Source organism: Bombina bombina, chromosome 5 (assembly GCF_027579735.1).
Source record: "Bombina bombina isolate aBomBom1 chromosome 5, aBomBom1.pri, whole genome shotgun sequence".
Taxonomy (NCBI): Eukaryota; Metazoa; Chordata; class Amphibia; order Anura; family Bombinatoridae; genus Bombina; species Bombina bombina.
In genome coordinates, this window is record NC_069503.1 from 300,980,202 (window position 1) to 300,991,332 (window position 11,131).

An 11,131-nucleotide genomic window follows, 5' to 3' on the forward strand; every position below is an offset into this window, starting at 1 on the left:
TCATAGCATTGTTAAACTTCTTCAACATGCTAATAAATTTATTTGATATCATTAGAATTGATGTCAGGTATATGTCTTTAGCTATTTTAGCTAGAAGAGCTTTATGGCTTAAAACTTGGAATGCAGATATGACTTCTAAGTCAACTTTGCTTTCTCTTTCTTTCCAAGGTAATAAATTATTTGGTTCTCAGTTGGATTCTATTATTTCAACTGTTACTGGGGGGAAAGGAACCTTTTTGCCTCAGGACAAAAAATCTAAAGGTAAATACAGGGCTGCTAATCGTTTTCGTTCCTTTCGTCAGAATAAGGAACAGAAGCCTGACCCTTCCTCTAAAGGAACGGTTTCCGTTTGGAAACCTTCTCCAGTCTGGAATAAATCCAAGCCTTTTATAAAGTCAAAGCCAGCTCCCAAGTCCACATGAAGGTGCGGCCCTCATTCCAGCACAGCTGGTAGGGGGCAGGTTACATTTTTTCAAAGATATTTGGATTAATTCGATTCACAGTCTTTGGATTCAGAACATTGTTTCACAAGGGTACAGAATAGGTTTCAAGGTAAGGCCGCCTGCGAGAAGATTTTTTCTCTCTCGCATTCCAATAAACCCAGTGAAGGCTCAGGCGTTTCTGAAATGTGTTTCAGATCTAGAGTTGGCTGGGGTAATTGTGCCAGTTCCAGAACAGGGTCTGGGGTTTTACTCAAATCTATTCATTGTACCAAAGAAGGAGAATTCCTTCAGACCAGTTCTGGATCTAAAAATATTGAATCGTTATGTAAGGATACCAACATTCAAAATGGTAACTATAAGGACTATTCTGCCTTTTGTTCAGCAAGGGCATTATATGTCTACAATAGATTTACAGGATGCATACCTTCATATTCCAATTCATCCAGCTCATTATCAGTTTCTGAGATTCTCTTTTCTAGACAAGCATTACCAGTTTGTGGCCCTTCCGTTTAGCCTAGCAACAGCTCCAAGGATCTTTTCAAAGGTTCTCGGTGCCCTTCTCTCTGTAATCAGAGAACAGGGTATTGCGGTATTTCCTTATTTGGACGATATCTTGGTACTTGCTCAGTCTTCACATTCTGCAGAATCTCATACGAATCAACTTTTGTCGTTTCTTCAAAGACATGGTTGGAGGATCAATTTATCAAAGAGTTCGTTGATTCCTCAGACAAAGGTAACCTTTTTGGGTTTTCAAATAGATTCAGTGTCCATGACCTTGTCTCTAACAGAAAAGAAATTGGTTTCAGCCTGTCGAAATCTTCAGTCTCAATCATTCCCTTTGGTAGCTTTATGCATGGAAATTCTAGGTCTCATGACTACTGCATCGGACGCGATCCCCTTTGCTCGTTTTCACATGCGAGCTCTTCAGCTTTGTATGCTGAACCAGTGGTGCAGGGATTATACAAAGATATCACAATTAATATCCTTAAATCCCAATGTACGACACTCTCTGACGTGGTGGATAGATCACCATCGTTTAGTTCAAGGGACTTCTTTTGTTCGTCCAACCTGGACTGTGATCTCAACAGATGCGAGTCTGTCAGGTTGGGGAGCTGTATGGGGATCTCTGACAGCGCAGGGGGTTTGGGAATCTCAGGAGGCGAGATTACCAATCAACATTTTGGAACTCCGTGCGATTTTTAGAGCTCTTCAGTTCTGGCCTCTTCTGAAGAGAAAATCGTTTATTTGTTTTCAGACAGACAATGTCACAACCGTGGCATATGTCAATCATCAGGGTGGGACTCACAGTCCTCAGGCTATGAAAGAAGTATCTTGGATACTTGTATGGGCGGAATCCAGCTCCTGTCTAATCTCTTCGGTTCATATCCCAGGAGTAGACAATTGGGAAGCGGATTATCTCAGTCGCCAGACGTTACATCCGGGCGAATGGTCCCTTCACCCAGAGGTATTTCTTCAGATTGTTCAAATCTGGGGACTTCCAGAAATAGATCTGATGGCCTCTCATCTAAACAAGGAACTTCCCAGGTATCTGTCCAGATCCAGGGATCCTCAGGCGGAGGCAGTGGATGCGTTGTCGCTTCCTTGGAATTATCATCCTGCCTATATCTTTCCGCCTCTAGTTCTTCTTCCAAAGTGATTTCCAAAATTCTAATGGAACGTTCGTTTGTACTGCTGGTGGCTCCAGCATGGCCTCACAGGTTTTGGTATGTGGATCTCATTCGGATGGCCAGTTGCCAACCTTGGACTCTTCCGTTAAGACCAGACCTTCTATCTCAAGGCCCTTTTTTCCTTCAGGATCTCAAATCATTAAATTTGAAGGTATGGAAATTGAACGCTTGATTCTTAGTCATAGAGGTTTCTCTGACTCAGTAATTAATACTATGTTACAGGCTTGTAAATCTGTGTCTAGGAAGATTTATTATCGAGTCTGGAAGACTTACATTTCTTGGTGTTCTTCTCATAAATTTTCCTGGCATTCTTTTAAAATTCGTAGAATGTTACAGTTTCTTCAGGATGGTTTGGATAAAGGTTTGTCTGCAAGTTCCTTGAAAGGACAAATCTCTGCTCTTTCTGTTCTTTTTCACAGAAAGATTACTAATCTTCCTGATATTCATTGTTTTGTACAGGCTTTGGTTCGTATCAAACCTGTCATTAAGTCAATCTCTCCTCCTTGGAGTCTTAATTTGGTTCTGAGGGCTTTACAAGCTCCTCCGTTTCAACCTAGGCATTCTCTGGACATTAAATTACTTTCTTGGAAAGTTCTGTTCCTTTTGTCCATCTCTTCTGCTAGAAGAGTTTCTGAGTTATCTGCTCTTTCTTGTGAATCTCCTTTTCTGATTTTTCATCAGGATAATGCAGTGTTGCGGACTTCATTTAAATTTTTACCTAAGGTTGTGAATTCTAACAACATTAGTAGAGAAATTGTTGTTCCTTCATTGTGTCCTAATCCTAAGAATTCAAAGGAGAGATCTTTACATTCTTTGGATGTAGTAAGAGCTTTGAAATATTATGTTGAAGCTACTAAAGATTTTAGAAAGACTTCTAGTCCAGAAAAGGTCAGAAGGCCTCCGCCATTTCTTTGGCGTCTTGGTTAAAGTCTTTGATTCATCATGCTTATGTAGAGTCGGGTAAATCCCCACCTCAAAGAATTACGGCTCATTCTACTAGGTCAGTTTCTACTTCCTGGGCGTTTAGGAATGAAGCTTCTGTTGATCAGATTTGCAAAGCAGCAACTTGGTCTTCTTTGCATACTTTTACTAAATTCTACCATTTTGATGTTTTTTCTTCTTCTGAAGCAGTTTTTGGTAGAAAAGCACTTCAGGCAGCTGTTTCAGTTTGATTCTTCTGCTTATAATTTCAGTTTTTTTTTTTTTCATTATTGAGATTAAAACTTTTGTTTTGGGTTGTGGATTATTATTTTTCAGTGGAATTGGCTGTCTTTATTTTATCCCTCCCTCTCTAGTGACTCTTGCGTGGAAGTTCCACATCTTGGGTATTTATTATCCCATACGTCACTAGCTCATGGACTCTTGCTAATTACATGAAAGAAAACATAATTTATGTAAGAACTTACCTGATAAATTCATTTCTTTCATATTAGCAAGAGTCCATGAGGCCCACCCTTTTTTGTGGTGGTTATGATTTTTTTATAAAGCACAATTATTCCAATTCCTTATTTTGATGCTTTCGCTCCTTTCTTATCACCCCACTTCTTGGCTATTCATTAAACTGAATTATGGGTGTGGTGAGGGGTGTATTTATAGGCATTTTGAGGTTTGGGAAACTTTGCCCCCTCCTGGTAGGAATGTATATCCCATACGTCACTAGCTCATGGACTCTTGCTAATTTGAAAGAAATGAATTTATCAGGTAAGTTCTTACATAAATTATGTTATATATATATATATATATATAACCATTTGTGGGCTAAATAATTCAATTATACTTTTCTGAAAGTTATCTTAGATTTATTGAGATTTAGTAAGATTTGTGTGAGGTATATTGTTATATTGTTAACTAAGCACTGTTAAGTTAGCAGTCCATATTTTGGCATCGGACTAAGAATTGTTGGCTATTTATAGACTGTTCTGGTATTCTCATTAATAAGTGATTTATTGTGAATAAGTTTAACTTTTAGAGATATATTTTATGCTCTGTTTTGTATAGAATATAGTAACAGCATAGGTATACTTACATTGGCCATAAGTAATATGATGATATTTACTATGTAAATATAGTCATTGTGTCTATAAAGATAACTAATCTGAACAAAGGATTAAATATTGATTTTTAAGAATAATATTGCTGTCAAATTTATAGGATATCTATAAAGTGATATTTTGGAGTACACAACAGAGACCTCACTGAAGTGTATCTACAAAATGTCTACTATATTAATTGTAGCTATCACTGACAATAGTTTTATACTGCTATTAATTAATAATATTCATAATTACAAAGATATACAACATTTATTGGTTGGCAACTGCTGAGATAGGTACACCAACACTAGACTATTGCTTGAATGATAACTTTTGACGTATAATCACAAAAATGGAAGAAATATGGATTGCACTTGACCTTTATTGATGTCTTATAATAATAGGAAAGTAGAAGAGTCAGCAGAAGTTATGTACCCTGCATATTGATGTTTTTCCATCATTACTTTCAGCCTCGTAAGAGGACTTACTGGACGTTTACTGAGCTGCTTTAAAGTTATTAGATGCTGCTTTTCACATGCACGCATTATATATATTCAGCAGTAAACTTTACTATTAATTTAGGTATTTATCATGATGTAAAAACACTACAACAAAAATTGTGAAAATGTATATTTTTATTAAGATGTTTAAAAACATGGATGCAAACCATTATCTGTGTTTTTAACCACAATATTATCTGGCTATTAAAACTTATAAGGGCTTTATTTTAAAAAGGGGCTTCTTAGCTTTAAAACAAGTGGCCGTGGAGTTCTCTAGGCCTTTTTCATGGCCTGTTAGAAGTGTATATAATTGTTAACAATAAAAATACACAGCTGAGTTGTGCAACTAGCGCTGCTGATTGGATCAGTGGAAGCTTCAGTTCGAGACCAGCAGTGCTCCACGGGTCTGAGAGGCACTTTTTCTGTGTGCGTAACCCCATTGCGGGAGTTTAACACACTGTAATGCAGTATCAATAGTGTTAAAAAGGACATGTTCTAATTCGTTACAGCATACATTTTTTACTATTATGGCACTTTAAGCTCTCTTTAGCAACCCACTTGTTTTCTGGGGCTTGGTGATAGCACTACACCTACACATGGAGACTTCACTGACATCCCTGGATTCCCCTGGTGATGCCAACACACGACCACCTCATCCTGTCTCGGTAATTGCGAAGGGGTGCGTGATTTGTTATGAAAGCACCCCCCTCCCAGGATTACGTGTGGTCATTATCTGCACTAAAAGCATTGTGCAGATGTTAATGTACCTTTAAAGAACAATACAGTATTTTTCTGTGTTGGATCTAAAAGGGAAAGTTTTAAAATGTATTAGTTTTTTTTTTTAATAGATGCTCCTGTACTGCAAAATAAAAAAACGGTTTTATACTTGTGAGGCTTATATATCACTGTCTACCAATAAAGCAGTGGTATTTCTGCTATTATTCAGAGACCAATCAGTCCCTAGAGTTCAGCCGTACAAAGACAGGCACTTCCTGTTAGCTTCAAACTAAGCAAACAGCTTTCACAATATTTCTCAAAGACATATTTTAACATGTTTAATAGTGCTCGGTCATATGCATGATGTAATCTTACTTTTATTTGTTTTTAGAGCTTACTGTCCCTTCAGGCAGTGAGATTTGATCTTGAGATAATGGGGAATTTGAGAAGTAACTTTAAACTAGGATATCTAAAGCATGTTTGGCAAGGAAAGAACATTATTACAGTGTAAGCTTATAGCCATGTGTTAAACTAATAAATAAACTAGTCACATAGATGTGCCACTACATTTTCATGCTACATTATACTGATGCTCTTAACATCTCCATTTAATTTTTTTTTTAAATGGATACTATACAAATGCAAACTATTTTACATATGAAAGAGTATTATGTATTCAAGTTAATACCATGGGAACAAAGCAAACTTTATAATATATAGTGATGTCGTGAATAGTTCGCTGGCAAATAGTTACCAGCGAACATAGCTTGTTCGCGTTCGCCGTGGCGGGCGAACATATGCAATGTTCGATCCGCCCCCTATTAGTCATCATTGAGTAAAACTTTCTCACAGTCAGCAAACACATTCCAGCCAATCAGCAGCAGACCCTCCCTCCCAGACCCTCCTACCTCCTGGACAGCATCCATTTTAGATTCATTTGGAAGCTACATTCTTAGTGAGAGGAGGGACAGTGTAGCTGCTGCTGATTTAATAGGGAAATCGATAGCTAGGCTAGTGTATTCAGTGTCCACTACAGTCCTGAAGGACTCATCTGATCTCTGCTGTAAGGACAGCACCCCAAAAAGCCCTTTTTAGGGCTAGAACATCAGTCTGCTTTTTTTTCCCTGTGTAATCTAATTGCAGTTGCCTGCCTGCCAGCGTGTGTGTCAGGCTCACAGCGTATACTGTGCCCACTTGCCCAGTGCCACCACTCATGTCTGGTGTAACAGTAGTGTACATTTAAAAAAAACAACACTTTTTTGACTGTGAAATAATAGCAGTCAGTTTCCTCCAGTGTCACACCAGTGCAACTCATATCTGGTGTAACAGTAGTGTACATTAACCCCTTAATAACCACTGCACTTTTCCATTTTCTGACCGTTTGTGACCAGGGCTATTTTTCCTCTTACTCGTTTACTGTACCCACACATATTATATACCATTTTTCTCGCCATTAAATGGACTTTCTAAAGATACCATTATTTTCATCATATCCGATAATTTACTATAAAAAAATTATAAAATATGAGGAAAAAATACAAAAATTTTCCAACTTTGACCCCCAAAATCTGTTACTCATCTACAACCACCAAAAAACACCCATGCTAAATAGTTTCTAAATTTTCTCCTGAGTTTAGAAATACCCAATGTTTACATGTTCTTTGCAAGTTATAGGGCCATAAATACAAGTAGCACTTTGCTATTTCCAAACCATTTTTTTTTTTTCAAAATTAGCGCTAGTTACATTGGAACACTGATATCTGTCAGGAATCCCTGAATAGCCATTGACATGCATATATATTTTTTTAGAAGACATCCCAAAGTATTGATCTAGGCCCATTTTGGTATATTTCATGCCACCATTTCACCACCAAATGCGATCAAATAAAAAAAAAAGTTAAATTTTTCCAAATTTTAGGTTTCTCACTGAAATTATTTACAAATAGCTTGTGCAATTATGGCATACATGGTTGTAAATGCTTCTCTGGGATCCCCTTTGTTCAGAAATAGCAGACTTATATGGCTTTGGCGTTGCTTTTTGATAATTAGAAGGCCGCTAAATGCCACTGTGCACCACACATGAATTATGCCCAGCAGTGAAGGGGTTAATTAGGTAGCTTGTAGGGAGCTTTTTGGGGTAATTTTAGCTTTAGTGTAGTGTAGTAGACAACCCAAAGTATTGATCTAGGCCCATCTTGGTATATTTCATGCCACCATTTCACCGCCAAATGCGATCAAATAAAAAAAAAGTTACATTTTTCCAAATTTTAGGTTTCTCACTGAAATCATTTACAAACATTTTGTGCAATTATGGCACAAATGGTTGTAAATGCTTCTCTGGGATCCCCTTTTTTCAGAAATAGCAGACATATATGGCTTTGGCATTGCTTTTTGGTAATTAGAAGGCCGCTAAATGCCGCTGCGCACCACACGTGTATTATGCTCAGCAGTGCAGGGGTTAATTAGGGAGCTTGTAGGGAGCTTGTAGGGTTAATTTTAGCTTTCGTGTAGTGTAGTAGACAACCCCAAGTATTGATCTAGGCCCATTTTGGTATATTTCATGCCACCATTTCACCGTCAAATGCGATCAAATTAAAAAAAATTGTCAACTTTTTCATGAACTTTAGGTTTCTCACTGAAATTATTTAGAAATGGCTTGTGCAATTATAGCACAAATGGTTGTAAATGCTTCTCTGGGATCCCCTTTGTTCAGAAATAGCAGACATATATGGCTTTGGCGTTGCTTTTTGGTAGTTAGAAGGCCACTAAATGCAACTGCGCACAACACATGAATTATGCCCAGCAGTAAAGGGGTTAATTAGGTAGCTTGTAGGGAGTTGCAGGGTTAATTTTAGCTTTAGTGTAGAGATCAGCTTCCCACCTGATACATCAGCCCCCCTGATCCCTCCCAAAGAGCTCTCTTCCCTCCCCCACAATTGTCCCCGCCATCTTAAGTACTGGCAGAAAGTCTGCCAGTGCTAAAATAAAAGCTATCTTATATATATATATATATATATATATATATATATATATATATATATATATATATATATATATATTAGCATATTTACATATGCTGTTGTGTAGGATCCCCCCCTTAGCCCCCAACCTCCCTGATCCCCCCAAAAACAGCTTCCTAACCCTCCCCCTCTGCCTTATTGGGGGCCATATTGGGTACTGGCAGCTGTCTGCCAGTACCCAGTTTGCAATTAAAATGTTTTTTTTTTTTTTTTTTATTTCATTTTTCTGTAGTGTAGTGTAGCTTCCCCCCCCCCCCCAAGACCAATCCCCCACCCGCTCCCAGATCACTTAGATTTACAAGTACTAAATATTTTGCACCCCTTTCTCCCACTTATAAAAAAAAATTTGCTGTAGTGTAGCGGTTCCCACCCGCTCCCTCCCTGTGTACGCGCGCGTCTGTCACTGTGAAGTGGGCGTAACCCTTACACTACCTGATCGATACAACATCATAGCTGATGTTTTAAAGCACGTTATTCCAAACAATTTACAAATGTTAGGTGATTTATGCCCTTTATGGATTAAAACCATGGGAGTTTTGCCATGGATCCCCATCCGGCATGCCACAGTCCAGGTGTTAGTCCCCTTGAAACAACTTTTCCATCACTATTGTGGCCAGAAAGAGTCCCTCTGGGTTTTAAAATTTGCCTGCCTATTGAAGTCTATGGCGGTTCGCCCGTTCGCGAACATTTGTGGAAGCTCGCGTTCGCCGTTCGCGAACCCAAATTTTTATGTTCGTGACATCACTAATAATATAAGTAAATTGGAAACTTTTTTGAAAATGACATGCTCTGTCTGAATCACAAAAGATTTGGGTTTCATATCCCTTTAAGACAAAATTTAATTTTCTGAATCATAAAAGTATTATTTTGAGTTGCTTGCCCCTTTAATTGTTACATTAGGCGGACATTTCCAGCTTATGTAAATGTATAATGTACTTAAACCACCAATAATAAAAACTCCTTTGTTCATTGCTCTAAATAAACAATAAAATAAATAACTGTCAGAGGAAATACCAGTCACACAGAACATTCCTTATACCCAGGGAAATGGAATTAAAGTGTTAACACCTGTGAGCACAGGTATCTCAATAAAAAGTCTATGCATAACCTGAGTTTTTTTAGGTTCTACTAAACTGAATGTGCAGCACATGAATATCAAAATTAAAGTGACTGGTAAATTGGATCATGGAATTTTAAATTTTCACATCCATGTTGCTTAAATGTGAGAGAGAAGTTGATTGCCATTTTTTATAGCAGGTCTTCCCAGACAGACAGGCAGAAGGCAGTTGCTTGCATTGCCTAAAGGGAATCTGGCACTGCATACAGAATATTATCGCCATGATCCCATAAACTTGCTTTTCTTTATAAACAATTTAGAGGTGTTTCACAGTGGGATATAATGAGATACTAAATAACTAAAAAAAACTCAGAGGTGTCAAATAATATACTGAATATAACAAATTAAGTACAAACTCTCAATAACAGTTACAAGGTATCCATATTGGGGTATGGCATAAAGTTTTAGTTTAGGCCAGCAAATATTCCATACTGTTTATGATATATATATATATTTGATGTGTAAAAAAAATATAATATGGTATAAAAATAGATATTAAAGTGCCATAAGGCAAGTAATTATATAAGGTGAAATACATTTAAAGCTTTGCAAAAAGAAAACATTTTGTAAAATAGCTTGTGTCCTATCTGTCATAACAAATTCCACCATCAGTTATAATTAGAGCTCTCATGTCAGACAACTGAACTGTGATCTCAGTTATGAGTTATCTCATACTGTGACTAAGCCTGGGTTCAAAAGGATTGTTTAGCAGAGAGGATTCACATATACTATAAGTGCACATAATAAAACAAAGCTCCAATTTACACAGACATTTTAAGGTAATGTCATCTTCTGAATCATAGTCTGCAGCTGCTGATTACAAAGCAACTCTTTTTTGGAGAAACAAAACAAAGTAAAGAAACTAAAAGTATTTACCTTAATCTCACTATCCTTTCAGTTATAAATGCAATCACAATGCCAACCAGCGTTATTTTCAGTAGTTTCCCCATACTTGCAAAGCAGAGACAGTTAGGTGTTTCCTGGTTGTGTGCAGGGAGTAAAAAGAGACTGGGGCTCAGGCAGGAGGGAGGAACCTGGAGCGGCTCCAGGGACTGTGGAACTAATTTATTTTGCACAAGATGAGAGCTAGAATGAGAATTTCCACTCTGCACTGTACATAGTATGGGAGTCTGGTAGAATTAGCTCTGGTTGTATAAGTGCTGTAATATTATTTAATGAATAAGAACTCTGCTTCAGTATGCATGAGACTTACAGCTCTATTACATTATACACCAGGATGGCCCAGGTGCGTGTATATAGAGACATTGGATTTGCCATATTCTAATCCATCAGAATATTTGTGCAAAATTCCTTTCAGGATTTCTTGATACAACAAACAGCACAGTACTGAGTAGTTTGTTGTCTTGGTAGCTACCAGAAATTTCAGAGAAAAACCTGACAAAAGTACTAGAGAATTTGTAGCATTTATGCTATCACTACATTTAAACAGAAATAGAGATTTGATTTAACAGAAATAAATAATAATAATAATAATAATAATAATATATATATATATATATATATATATATATATATTCCCCCTAAAGTAGATAACCCAAGGTATTAATCTAGGCCCTGCATTTTGGTATATTTGATGCCACTATTTGGCTGGC

General features: G+C 37.3%; 1 protein-coding gene across 2 annotated transcripts in view; it reads right to left on the reverse strand.

Moving 5' to 3' along the window:
* Positions 1 to 10,506, reverse strand: part of LOC128660295 (serum paraoxonase/arylesterase 2) — a 152,508-nt gene extending 142,002 nt beyond the window's left edge. For both annotated transcript variants that reach the window (XM_053714069.1, XM_053714068.1), the window contains exon 1: positions 10,395 to 10,506. In XM_053714069.1, the coding sequence (XP_053570044.1) occupies positions 10,395 to 10,468 (74 nt within the window). In that variant the 5' untranslated portion in view covers positions 10,469 to 10,506. The remainder of the gene's footprint in view (positions 1 to 10,394) is intronic.
* Positions 10,507 to 11,131: the final 625 nt, after the last annotated feature.